At 31.3% G+C, this 14,783-nt stretch overlaps 1 protein-coding gene across 1 annotated transcript; it reads left to right on the top strand.

The window, feature by feature from the left end:
* The first annotated feature begins 8,414 nt into the window (after nt 1-8,414).
* On the top strand, nt 8,415-12,958 carry LOC147067989 (arylphorin subunit beta-like). Its single transcript, XM_085952557.1, has 6 exons — nt 8,415-8,544; nt 8,835-9,171; nt 9,921-10,369; nt 11,047-11,204; nt 11,730-12,655; nt 12,936-12,958. The coding sequence occupies exons 1-6, from the start codon at nt 8,470-8,472 to the stop codon at nt 12,956-12,958; spliced, it is 1,968 nt and encodes a 655-aa protein (XP_085808683.1). The 5' UTR covers nt 8,415-8,469.
* The last annotated feature ends 1,825 nt before the right edge of the window (nt 12,959-14,783 follow it).

Raw genomic sequence — 14,783 nt, 5'->3', positions numbered from 1 at the left:
AGTAACACTTAAGAATGCATAAACAAATGCTTGAAATTTGTTGAAAAAACGAATATATTTATAATATTAATGATAATATTCAAAAGTAAGTTATAGCTGGTTACCATATTATTTAATTGACCAAATTAGCAATTAACTAATGTAAAAAATGTAATATTAAAAAAAATCTCAAACAAAGGACTCAAGCCATATTATGTTTAAAACAAAAATTATAATATTTTGTCTGTTTCAGTCAAACTGAATAATATATTTTTTTAATAGAGTCATTGTTGTACCTTTAAAATAGATGTTTTAAATTCATTTTTTGATTTAATTATCTTTTGAAAACATTATTTATTTATTTATTTTTTAATATTACATAAATATCTAAATAATTTTAATATGTGTCTACGAAATCACTATGTACTCTACGTGACCCGTGTAGTTGTCAAATACATAGAAAATAACAGTCATAAAATTCAAGTAATGTTTAATACATTCATAAATTAAATCTTTCTGTAATTGCTGTAAACCAGTAGCTCGGATCTTTTAAATACGGACCAGCTTTTGAGATAATTTTTTTTATCATGAAATCTTGACCTATATTTTCATAGTGTTTATTTATTTTTTTATTTTATATTAACGACTTATATAAATGTATGTATGATTCTTATTTATAAACATTTGTTTTAATAACGAACTAAAGCAGTAACGTCCATAAAGTTTTTACGGAAGGATTAACGGTCGGTAAAGTATGCGAATGTGTCTCTAAACAAAATGTCATATCGTCACTGTACAGGCCAATTGGCGTAAAACTTAAATATGAAATTGTTCAGAAAGTTAAAAAAGAACTGTGTGTATTGGATTTACTTATTATTTTATATAATATTTATTTATTATTTTATGTATAATTTTATAACAAATTAAGAATTTTCTTTTATTGACACACCAGTGGCTTACGTTTAGAGGATTACAGCATTTGGCTGGAATATTTTTTGTCAAGTTTCAAATGGCTTAAAAAATAGTTTTGAATTATTTTGATATGAAATATTTTTTTGGGATTTATGATACTTGGCCAGTTCGTGTAAGAATGTGCAACAAGTCAATTGCCATCAAAATGTGACTTCGGTGAAAAGTGAGGGTTACGCCAATTGGCCTGTAAGTGGCTAAAGAAAGATGTGGAAATGTTTGTGAATATAGTTATGATTCTATTAGTATCCCATTAGCATTATAAACGGATACTTGAGCACGGCATTATAATACCTATACATATAACATCACAGAATGTAAGGAAATGTTATCAAAATAGATCAAAGAAGCGATATTATATATAACACACTTATAATTATTAATAAAAAGTTAATTTTTAATCACATACACTAAACAATATTAATCTGTGTAAAATTTTAATCAGTATGATTTTAAAACATTGTGTATATTAATTAGTAGGATTATTTAAGATGGCGCTTATATTCTTCAAACGATTTGTCAAAGTAGTGACAAAGTGTCAAAGTCAATGATTATTATAATCATACAATTATTTATCTATGGTAGTTTCATAATGGTCTAACTATTACTATAAAATTATTTAGATTTCAGCCGAAATTAGTAGAAAATATTGTGTACCGTACCAATTATTTTAACAAAAACTTTATTTAGAATAACGTAAGTAATATATTTAATATTATCAATTAAACTATTTATTTTAATACTATAAATTAAACTATAATTCACAAGATTTAAGATGAACGCGGAAAAAAATTAAGGTTATTGATAATTTACATTTTAAAATGTTTTTATCAATCAATCAATGTACCATCTACAAACATTAAAACAAAAAATATTTTTTATTTACAGTCAAGAATAAGCTAACAATAAAAAAACACATTATGGAATGTCAATTCGGTAAATGATCATATATTATTATTACAAAATATATTAAGGTTATGTTTATCATTAAAGTGTAGTTGATTACGTTTTCTTTATAGCAGCGCAAATATTTTTAAATAATAAATTCACATTTTTAATGGATTAAAAAAAACACAATTTTTTATAAATAATGTAGGTAATAACTTGAAATCCTTTTTGTTTATATCGAATATAATTTCGTTTTAGTCACACTGTTGAAATTATATTTATTTTTGTGTTCATGGGATGTAGAGATCTAAAGGTTTGAAAGTTTGAAGGTTTGAATTATTTGCAACAGTTTACTGGGGCTATGCTTATATTTTTTACTTCCCTCAAAGACGAGAAAACATTAATACATACAAGATTATTAAATTAGTTTTGTAAGAGAACTATAATGTGTAACTTTTCATTAGTCAAATAAATATGAACAAAATTTGTGTCAATTACATACATTCTCATGATGATCGATTAGGTCATTTGAGTCAACGTGAATGAAATTTTATCTTTTCCGTCATGTCACGAGTCATTTCTATAGGTCCACGAACGCGTCTATCTGACTCGCGTATTCATCAGAATGATTCGTTCATGATGAACGTTAGCTAACTGGATTCCGTAGTTGTTCAGCTATGACGTCATGAGTCATTCTTGACGTATCAGCTCTTACGGGAAGCTTCTGACTTAAGTGGTTCAAGTCGTACGTGAACGACTGCATCAAAATTTTAGAAATCAAGTCACATAATAATGATTTAGAAATAAAAACGGTTAGCACTATTAATTGTAAATAAGTAGGTATTGAAAAATTTAAATGGCACAAATTTCTATTAAATTTCATAAATATCTGTGAAATGACAAAGTTACTTTTATGAAAACTTCACATAAACTATAAATGCATGATACAGTGTTATTATAACATATTTTCTGTAAGCAAGATTATAATAATTATAATTATAAGTAAGATGTTGTCGTTAGAACTGAGGGTTTCTCAAACAAACAGAGATGAGAAGGGCTGTACACAGTTAGTTGAGTTCATTTTTTTTATTAAACTTCCTTCAAAATCTATATTTTCCACTAAATGTATTGTTTTATTAAATAAAATAATTATAAATTGACAGTATTATTCATATAAATGTAGTTTTAATCTATTTTTACATTCTTGTTCAAACAATATTTAGGATGAACTTGTGAGAAATTATTATTATTTTAATATGTAAAAGATTTGTGAACATTTTATTAAAACTTAGTATATTGGTCCGTAATGCATATTTATAGGATAATATCATAATATATAATAATATAAAATAACTTATGGTACAATAAAAATACACATTGATCATCTATTTTGATTTTTACTTATATTTAGTAAGCGAATACAATAAAACATAATTAATACTCTATTTCAAATAGGGTTTAAGTTAGCCATATGAATTTATATAAAGAATATTTGACAGCAATTTAAGAACAGGTAAGTTCACTATCGCCTAATGAATAGAAAATGATATTATCTGCAAACGGGTTTCATAGATTATATATTATTAAGTACGTACTTTAAAAAAATTAAGTCGTTTTTATCTCAGTGAGGTCCTAGAAAATGATTCTCAAAATACGCTAATTGGTGTGAACCATAATACAAATAAATTTTCAAAGTGAAATTACTTATATTATTATCTATTTTTGTTTATGGGAACATGAAACCCTTTTGCCAGATTCACATTCATATGCTTAGGTTCCATCTTCACATACAATGGTTTTATTTGATAAGATAATTTCAATTCTTATTCCTATGTTTTAAACACATACATATTGAAATATCTAAATTTTAGTATACAGTGTTATTGGTTTGATCGTTTTTATTATATCTAGTAAAATTAATATGATAATTATATGTTATAGATGACGAAACATAATTATAAATATAGTATTGCTGAACATGATGAATAAGTAGTTTAGGTTAAAAATATCTGTAAAAGGATACTATTTTCCAATATCATCAGACTTCATTCGGTAGATACATATATGTAGTGAATATAAATTAATTACAAATTGTTAGTTACATCAAGGTCGAAAATCTACTCAATATTGAGGGAATACAAAATTTAAAAATCCGCTAAGGGTACATAGATAACCAGTTTTATTTGTTGACCGATTTATAACTTAAAACTTTAAAATATACTACGTCATAAGTACGACTATTAGGACTACTAAACAAACTTGAATCACGGAGAACTTTTTAACTCTTCATTCAACAAATTTATACACTAGTTAAGTACAAATCAAAATTTCGAATCAAAATTTCGCTAAGTGTGAATCTCCGCCCGCGGGTACTGCGTTGCCATTCCCTGGTCGGAATAAATTAAAACAATCCATTCAGATAATCAGTGTTTAATGGTTGACTTCAAAAATATAATACGTTATATTAAGGATGGGCCAATCGGCCAGGAATTATTAATTCTTATTTACTATTTCAGATAAACACATAGTTACTTATATTTTGGATAAAGCATAAAATTACACGTTAAAATGACCTCAAATCTCACCTGTTAAATACCATAATATTATTAGGTGCATTTTATAACAATAATTCAAACATAATATTATTATTCATACATAATCGTATTGATTGCAACATTATATTATGAAGAAAATGAAATATAAAAATTTGTTTAAAAAAAAATGAATATTATGTACTTATACCGATTTTTTATCTAATTTTTTTTGGGAATATTTTTCTTTATTGGAGTAATTTAGTGTTGCACATTTTGATATGTTTTTATTCAAAGGTTCTTTCTTATCTTATCCAATAGTCTCAGAAGTACAATTTTTATTATTACGCATGTACCTATGATAAATCAATGAAATAAATAATTATACATTAGGTACTCACATTATTTGGTAGGTCATTTCTACATATAATTAAATAACTACCATGGCCGGACTCGTATGTTTCGAGAGATATTGGTACAACTATTGTACAATTTTAATGATATACTCAACAAACCTAACAATATATTACGAATACTAATCTTTTACCGGTATTTCTTATTTGAAAAAAATATTTATAGGTACTTACCAAACCGAAGAACCGATAGGTACCTTGAAAATTGTGTACATTTTCTTCATTTTCTCCTTTTCTTTTTCTTTGCTCAATTTAAATTGATAATAAACTCTCACGCATTCATTACACTGAGAAAACAATTTGATTTATTTGAAATAATAGACCTTTTCGATTTATTGTCGTCAAAATGTACCATATACAATATAGGTACGTTGAACTTTCGCGACAATAACAGTATGTTAGAATGTTTTTAACCTCGTGCATTTTATGCATGCATGTTAAAATTATCGACAATAAAACTACGCATCTGTAAAGGTCTTATAAGACTAAATTACGTCTTAGGAACGTACTTACATAAAATATTTGAAATATCATTTTAATGCTACTCGTCACCAGCCGATGATCAATCATGTCGTGAAATATGGTAAGTACTTAGGTATATGTACGAGAAAGCATATCCGCTATAAACACATATTATTGATGTAAGTATATTATATATTGCCGTATAAAAATATCTACTGGAATCTATTATAAGGTAAGTAATATAAAATGGGAAAGAATAAACTTTGATATAAAAGCATTTTGTACATAATATCGTCTCTTTTCTGGCAGAACACACTAACTGGAGAATACAAGTTTTGAGTAATTTGACTTTGAAGTTGTTAAAATGTTTGAAATGGTCTATCATGTGAGTTTATTAAGTAATAGTAAAAAGAATGACTTTAAAATAACGACTGTTTATTTATTAAGAAGGTTTCCAGACGGTAAAGTTTGAAATAAGGAACATTTTGGTATAACTAACTCAATATGTCATTTTTTCGAATTAGTGTCCTCTGCCAGAACAATGATGGTATAGCAAATATAGGATTACCGAAAAGGTACATTTACTAAATAAAATTAAATGTATATTGGACGTATTATTGACAAAAGTATAATTTGAAAATTTATTATAACTATGGTCATCTAATCTAATATAGCTCTATTCTCAATTTTAAACAACAACGCGATGTTTACAATAATGCCCTTTTATGATACATATTTATATTATATTTTATGTAATTATGATTTCTAGAATCCGAAAAAATTGAGCGTACTAACGAAATATACATATTTCATACAAAGTCGAGAGATTGTTAAGACTTAACTCCCAAATTCATAATAATTAGGCACGGGTGTGTGTTTTTATTACTATGTGAACTGTTGTTTCTGTCTGCAACTGTCCTGTCGGATAATGCAAAAAATTGATTCTCGTTTTTCGAGAAAAATAAAATTATCAATGATAATATCGAGAAAACAACATTTTTTTAATAGAAATGTATAAAAAAAATGAGCTTTGGAAGTAGTGTTTTCAACGTTTATATTGTCCGGATGTTGCGTTTAAGAGTAATTTTCCGGTGATGAATTTCACCGGAAGAATTAAAAAATATTAAAAACTGATTACATAATGATAGAATTTATTAAATAATTCGAGGATGGATTTTTTCCCTGAAGACTCGATTCGCACGCGGGTCACGAACCTGCATCCATCGGATTCCGTAAAATATGCTTTACCAATTTAATCACCTGCACCCTAAGTAGGCAAGATAAAATGTGTTATCATGTTTAACATGTTTTCAGCTTAGTTTTTAGAATTTTTTTCAAAGTCAAAACTGAGCATGCAATTTTTTATTTTTTGAGTCGTGTAGTATCAAAAGTAGAACTGTCGCAAATATATCGAAATTTAACTAAGTATGCCAAATTATTATTGACCATAATGTACGACTAGCAATATAATATTCGAATCAAAATCATATCTGTGTGGTAAAAAATTGTGATGGAAAATAGGGCTTGGTATCAGAATTAGAACTGTCCAATACTTTGGAAACAAAAGTAGAACTGTTGAATTTGAATTGAATTTCTAATTTCTAAATGTAGAAACATATTTCACGCTATTATAACACTAAAAAACCCAACAAAACGTTTTTCATCATTTTCTCGAAATGATGAATAACCCAAAGATCTACTTTTGACACTATACGACTCTGATAATTTATTTGATAACCCATTACGCTCATACCATTTATTATATTATATACATAAAACTTATTTAATAAAAATAATTTATAACTCTCGATCTGCTTCAATTGAATAGTAAATACTCTGTATGAGCGATAAATTTATTTAAAAAAAATGCAACTAAGTTTTATCCGATTTTCTACAATGTTGTATAGAGATTGTCGGCAACTGAGGACAGAAATGATTTTAATATTGTAATACAATGAAAAATTGATATTGTCAATTCATATTATTACATATTGATAAAATATGGGTATAAAAGCTACGGATATTTTCATTACTCTTCACTTGACCCAGTCAACGGTCAAAATGAAGAGACTAATATTATTTCTTCTTGTGTTAGCGGCAGTGGCTATAACAACCCAAGCTGATGGGGATGGACATGAAGGTATTTTTTGATTTATTTATGTCGGCTAACTTTGACTTATATTTTTCTATATACATTTAATAGTGAATAAAATAACTTATTTAATTGTTCTTTCATTCCAACAATCGTACACTTTTTTAATAAACATTATCATACTGAGGTGCAAATTGTCATACTTAGAAAGTTAACATGCATTTTTATAAATTGAGTCAGTTAAATAGAAATTCACCTACGATGAAACTTTAACTCTTACATATTTTTGTAACACACCAGGAACAAACATATTAGAGAGAAAAAATATACTTGAAGTCACAACCATTGGTTTCCGTACGTAAAAATTATAGACACCCTTATATCATGTGTATTATCAATTCGAATAAAAAAGGTAAACTATTTATCGCTAAGTCAAATTGGACCTTGTGCCTTCAGGTTCCATATTATAATGCATAAATTTGAATCGATATTATGTTTTCTGAAATGATAATTTATATTATTTATTTGATATTTAAAAAAATGTTTAATTAGCCAAGTGTATATATTAAAAAAAAAATAGATGCCCTATTATAAATTCAGTGGTCATTGCCCATTCAAGTGTAACATAGTGTCAAAATTAGTTTTTTTTGTATAAATCATAAGAAATTATGAAAAATATATAAAATACTATATTTATAGTATTATTTATAAATAGGGGTGGTTTTATCGTACTTATAATATAATAATTGTGGCAACGGTTTCCTAAGTTTGTTATTTTTATTATCATGTATATCTATAAAATAATAGAGTCTCATTTTATTAAATTGAAATGTTTTAAAATGATTATTTAAACACTTTGTGTTATAACGGAAAATTAAAGCTAAATAAAATATAAATGCAGTTATGTTTTTTTTAATACTTACATAGTTTTGAACAAAAAGACAATTCCATTATTTATAATTTCCAAAGTTAAAGTATTAATTCGAATAATTTTGTAAAGTTTTAAATTGCTAAATTAAATATTTTTTACATGGATACCAAAACCTAAAATTTCGTCATATTTTTATGTTTTCTAGTCGACAAAGGATTGCTAGTTCGCCAAAAGCAGTTATTAAAACTTTTCGATCACATTCAAATGCGAAATGCTTACGAAGTTCAATATCAGATTGGCAAGGAGTACCACATCGAAGACAACCTCGATAACTACCACGTAATTATATTTTCAAGTTTTAAAAATCTAATTTAAAAAAATTTAATGTACCTACACTATGGTTGAGTGGAAGTTCTACGCTTCTGAAGTAGAGTGTTCGAAGTAAAGTGTTCGAATTCTGAATCTAGCACATATTCATGTTGTTGTTTTTTTTTTTTGTAATATTATCCTATTATGTTGAGTGATACTTGTGATACAGCTAAGATCTAAATCGCAGTATAAAGCAAAATAATAATAAAATGATGATAATATATACATATAAGTAATCATATTTTTATTTATATTTACAGAATGTCGAGCATGTGAAAAATTTCTTGCACATCTATGAGAACGGTGTGTTACCCCAGCGGAAGATATTCTCTGTGATGTATGACAAACATAGAGAGGAAGCCGTCGGCCTCTTCCATCTGTTTTATTACGCCAAAAACTGGGATACCTTCTATAAAACAGCTTGTTGGGCTCGAAATTACATAAACGAAGGCATGTTTGTATACTCGTTAACTGTCGCCGTACTGCATCGAAGCGATTGCCATGGACTACACCTACCGCCGATCTATGAAGTATTCCCGCACTACTTCCTCAACAGTGAAGTTATCCACAAAGGCTACCAAATGAAGTTGCAAGAAGGTGTGTTTAGTTTTACTTACTTCAAAGAGATTTAAAAAATCATTTAATATGAAGGTATTCAATTATTAATATGACTGTATTAGTGTATTTACATATTTTACGCTTAAAGTTTTCAAGAATCTTTGACTTTACCGCATTCGCCACTTTGTTGATTAATATAGACTTTAATTTCGATTTACATATCCACCGGTGACATCTTATAATCAAATTGAACATTATTGAAGATTAATTTTACACTTACCTTTTAGCATCTTTTTTGAATCTTCATAAATTAATTGCAATGTTATTTAATACATTTAATAATACATTATAACGATTTCGCTTAAATATTCAAACATTTGGGTATGGGTATTATGCAGCTAGCAGAAAAAAATGCCGCCGTAGGTGCAGTGTTTCAATTTTGAAATATATTATGTAGATAAAAACAAGAAAAATAGTTTTGTGACATTCACAATAAAAATTCATTACGCATTGAAAGTTAGTTATACACATAGGTATAATAAATGGAGGATAAAAAACGTCACATATTTGGCTGTTGATTCAATTATTGATGTATTAAGTAATAAGTATTTACATATTTAGATGTATATGGTACGTCATTGGATGAGCGTTTTAACTCGTTATGTTATATGTTATATTAAACGACGAATTACGTCATTTTAATAGTAAGAAAACTTTACATTATTCTTTTGTGCTTTCAGGTATTTTCGACAAGAAAAGTGCTGCATATTTTGGAATTCATCTAAAAGACAATAACTTTATTATCGAAAGTAACTATTCTGGTTGGTACACTAGGGTTAACAGTGAACAAAAGCTTTCGTACTTCACCGAGGATATAGGCATCAATTCTTACTATTACTATTTCCACGCTAATTACCCATTCTGGCTTGGTGGTGAAGAATACGGATTAAAGAAAGAGAGGCGAGGAGAAAAATATTACTTCTTCCACCAGCAGCTCCTGGCTCGCTACTACATGGAAAGGCTATCCGTTGGCTTAGGGGAAATACCCTTGTTTTCTTGGAGTTGGCCAATTAAGACAGGATTTACTCCTTCCCTTGAGTATTCCAATGGAATGGAATTCCCTGCTAGGCCGAATCACTTTGAGACGAGAATCGATGAGAATATATATGCATTAAACGAAATTGAAGATTATGAACGACGCATTCGTGAAGCTATACACAGAGGATATATCTTTACAGTAAGTAAACTGTTTGTTTACCAGTCCGTCTTGGTATGCACCATGGTGTATGGCAGTGGCGAAGGATAGAGGTAGGCTGCGAAAATCCGACATAAATAGTGCACACTAAACATTGTCAGTCATGCTTATTTGTTTTCATTTAACTAAGAATACAAATTGCAGACGGTGCCGGTTAGTTTAAAAAATCGATTAAACCCTGCCTAACCAAGCCGTAATATACAAAAGTCAAAAATTATAAAAAAATAGGCGATTAAATAAATAAATTAATTAAACACACCAATGAATACAAATAAATATGACTGATGAAGTTTAGTCACATTATTTATGTCGGTTATCAACAGCCTACCTCTACCCTTGGCCACTATATATAGAATCCAAGCTTCCTCCATCATTTTCATGTGTAATTTTCAGAATTTTCTTCATTGTCTTCTTCAACTAACTACATATTCAACAACGTAAATTTATTGTAAACCGTCTTATATTTTATCTTCTTTCGAAACCCATTTTCAATACCTATATTTTTTCGATACAATATCGAGGCCAAGTTACTTTCATTTTTTTTAACTCGCAATTTCATCGCCGATAAAAGAATATATGGCATGATGTTTATTTTGAAAATTATGTGTATGGTATTGTAGGTAACTAACAAAAGTTATGATTGTTGTGATTTTTTTTAGGATGATGGAACTCATATCAACCTTCGGAAACCGGAAGATATCGATCGTTTGGGCTGCTTGATTCATGGAAATGAAGACTCGCCCAATACCCGTTACTATACATACGTTGCTATGATTGCCAGGAATCTATTGGGAAACTCAGGACATCCTATGGATGAGTAAGTATCATCACCTCTGATTACACGTAACAAAAAGCACAACACACATACACTTCATATACTTATTATGAAAATTATATCATATTATTATTAATTTATACTTGATGTAATATTCGAGACAATAATGTTAAAGCCATAGTTAAAGATCTAATATTTATAACAAATTAATTTAACCAGACATTTACTTAGTTAGTTATAAATAACCTAAATAATATTATTGACGGAGAATTAATATCGTTAGTATTTCAACATTTTTTTTAAATTTCCTTACATTTAATTATTATTAACTTATTGTGTCATTTAATACGTTCAGAAATTTTATTCAATTGAAGCATTTATTCATTGTACTACTATACTATGTATATATTTCCTCAGTAATAGGCAGATCCTATATTAAAATTGGGATTAAAAAATTAAAATATTAACTTATTCAAACATTATTTTGATACAAAAATAATAAATTGTAAAATAAGATTGATACACAACGAATAAAAATAAAAAAAATTGAGCATTGTTTCATTTCAGCTATTACACGGCGCCATCAGTTCTTGAACATTATGAAACTACACTCCGTGACCCTGTATTCTATCAGTTAAGTCAAAGAATAATGCACTACTTCTTACAGTTTAAAGAATATCTGCCTTGCTATACTCACGAAGAGCTCAGTCTTCCTGGAGTTAAAATTAAAGATATAGTAGTTGATAAACTGGTGACATTCTACGATGACTTTTATTTCGATATGACTAATGCAATCCCTCGCAAAGTCGAAGAACACGAAAAAAAAAGAGACATGTTTGTGTTCACAGCCCATCAGAATCGATTGAATCACAAGAAATTCAACATTAAAATTGACCTTGTATCCGATAAAGTAGTGGATGTGACTGTGAGAATATTTATTGGACCCAAATACGATAGCTTAGGACGTAAACTAAAGATAAGCGAAAACAGAGTAAACTTTTTCGAGTTAGATGTTTTCCAGCATCCATTAAAGAATGGAAAAAATACAATCATCCGAAATTCTGATGATTTCAAAATATCAGCTCAGGACCTAAGTAGCACAAAAGATATATACGAAAAAACTGACGCAACTAGTGGAGACAAATTCTGGGTAAATGTATCTAAATCAAAATATAATTATCCCAAGAGACTTATTTTACCAAGAGGAAAGACAGGTGGAATGGTATTCCAGATGTTCGTAATGGTTGATAAATTGTCAAAAATAGGACATCAAAGTAAATTGGATCACACAATAAAGAATGTAAAAGGATGGATCAGCGTTGTAGATACCACGGCGCTGGGGTATCCTTTTGATAGGCCGATAGACGAGACATGGTTTGTAAATTCAAACATGATTTTCAAGGACGTCGTGATTTTTTATAAAGATCAGATTGAAGGGGAATACCAAAATAAAAAACAATACATTCACAGATCAATAAGCGATGAAGAAACAAGTAATAGTAAAGATATTTCTAATAAAAATCACAACGATAAAGAAAGTCACGAGAGTGATGAAGAAATATATAAGATTAATGATTTTCAAATTAAAAAGAAAACCGATGTATATACCTCTAAAAGTGGTGAAAAAATAAACGTGAGAACACGTCGCGGTGTGCGAAGTTACACAAGCAGCAGTAGCGAAAGCCGCGAACGAAGAACCAGGCGTAGAGGTATTGACAGTCGTGAGAGAAGACATCGTCGTGATATGTGGCTTCGTTTTATTACACATACCAGAAAAGGTCGCAAAAACAATGTGAGTCGTAGCAGCAGTAGTAGCAGCAGCAGCAGCAGTAGCGAGAGCCGCGAACGACGATTCAGGCGTAGAGGTATTGACAGTCGTGAGCGAAGACGTCGCCGTGATATGTGGCGTCGATTCATGACACATACCAGAAAAGGTCGCAGAAACAGTGTGAGCCGTAGCAGCAGTAGTAGCAGCAGCAGTAGCAGCAGCGAGAGCCGCGAACGACGATTCAGGCGTAGAGGTATTGACAGTCGTGAGCGAAGACGTCGTCATGATATCCGGCGCCGTTTCATGCCACATCACAAAAAAGGTCACAGAAACAGTGTAAGCCGTAGCAGCAGTAGTAGTAGCAGCAGCAGCAGTAGCGAAAGCCGCGAACGACGAACCAGGCGTAGAGGTATTGACAGTCGTGAGAGAAGACATCGTCGTGATTTGTGGCGTCGTTTTATTACACATGCCAGAAAAGGTCACAGAAACAATGTGAGCCGTAGCAGCAGTAGTAGCAGCAGCAGCAGCAGCAGCGAGAGCCGCGAACGACGATTCAGGCGTAGAGGTATTGACAGTCGTGAGCAAAGACGTCGCCGTGATATGTGGCGTCGATTCATGACACATACCAGAAAAGGTCGCAGAAACAGTGTGAGCCGTAGCAGCAGTAGTAGTAGCAGCAGCAGCAGTAGCAGCAGCGAGAGCCGCGAACGACGATTCAGGCGTAGAGGTATTGACAGTCGTGAGCGAAGACGTCGCCATGATATCCGGCGCCGTTTCATGATACATCACAAAAAAGGTCGCAGAAACAGTGTAAGCCGTAGCAGCAGCAGTAGTAGCAGCAGCAGCAGCAGCAGCAGTAGCGAAAGCCGCGAACAAAGATACAAGCGCAGAGGTTTCACTAGTCGTGAAAACAGAGGAAGGAGAGGCCGAAGATCGACCAGCACAAGTCATGAACGCAGACGTCGATACAAGAGTATCGGAAGCCGAGAAAGGCGAGGTCGACGTGATATATGGCGTCGATTTATGCGCCATGTCAAGAGAGACCACAGCAGCAATAGTAGCAGCAGCAGCAGCAGCAGTAGCGAAAGCCGTGAACGACGAACCAGGCGTAGAGGTATTGACAGTCGTGAGAAAAGACATCGTCGTGATATGTGGCGTCGTTTTATTACACATGCCAGAAAAGGTCACAGAAACAATGTGAGCCATAGCATCAGTAGTAGCAGCAGCAGCAGCAGCAGCAGCAACAGCAGCAGCAGCAGCAGCAGCGAGAGCCGCAAACGACGATTCAGGCGTAGAGGTATTGACAGTCGTGAGCGAAGACGTCGCCGTGATATGTGGCGTCGATTCATGACACATACCAGAAAAGGTCGCAGAAACAGTGTGAGCCGTAGCAGCAGTAGTAGCAGCAGCAGTAGCAGCAGCGAGAGCCGCGAACGACGATTCAGGCGTAGAGGTATTGACAGTCGTGAGCGAAGACGTCGCCGTGATATGTGGCGTCGATTCATGACACATACCAGAAAAGGTCGCAGAAACAGTGTGAGCCGTAGCAGCATTAGTAGCAGCAGCAGTAGCAGCAGCGAGAGCCGCGAACGACGATTCAGGCGTAGAGGTATTGACAGTCGTGAGCGAAGACGTCGTCATGATATCCGGCGCCGTTTCATGCCACATCACAAAAAAGGTCACAAAAACAGTGTAAGCCGTAGCAGCAGTAGTAGTAGCAGCAGCAGCAGTAGCGAAAGCCGCGAACGACGAACCAGGCGTAGAGGTATTGACAGTCGTGAGAGAAGACATCGTCGTGATTTGTGGCGTCGTTTTATTACACATGCCAGAAAAGGTCACAGAAACAATGTGAG

This window comes from Rhyacophila brunnea, unplaced genomic scaffold (assembly GCF_057557595.1).
Source record: "Rhyacophila brunnea isolate RB1 unplaced genomic scaffold, BYU_Rbru_1.0 scaffold_3, whole genome shotgun sequence".
Taxonomy (NCBI): domain Eukaryota; kingdom Metazoa; phylum Arthropoda; class Insecta; order Trichoptera; family Rhyacophilidae; genus Rhyacophila; species Rhyacophila brunnea.
This window is presented reverse-complemented; position numbering and strand designations above follow the sequence as displayed.

Coding starts and splice junctions, on each gene's coding strand:
- LOC147067989 (XM_085952557.1), top strand. CDS start 8,470: ATGCGAAATGCTTACGAAGTTCAATATCAGATTGGCAAGGAGTACCAC. Junction 10,370..11,046: donor ACAGAGGATATATCTTTACA/GTAAGTAAACTG, acceptor GATTTTTTTTAG/GATGATGGAACTCATATCAA. Junction 12,656..12,935: donor AATAAGCGATGAAGAAACAA/GTAATAGTAAAG, acceptor TACACATACCAG/AAAAGGTCGCAAAAACAATG.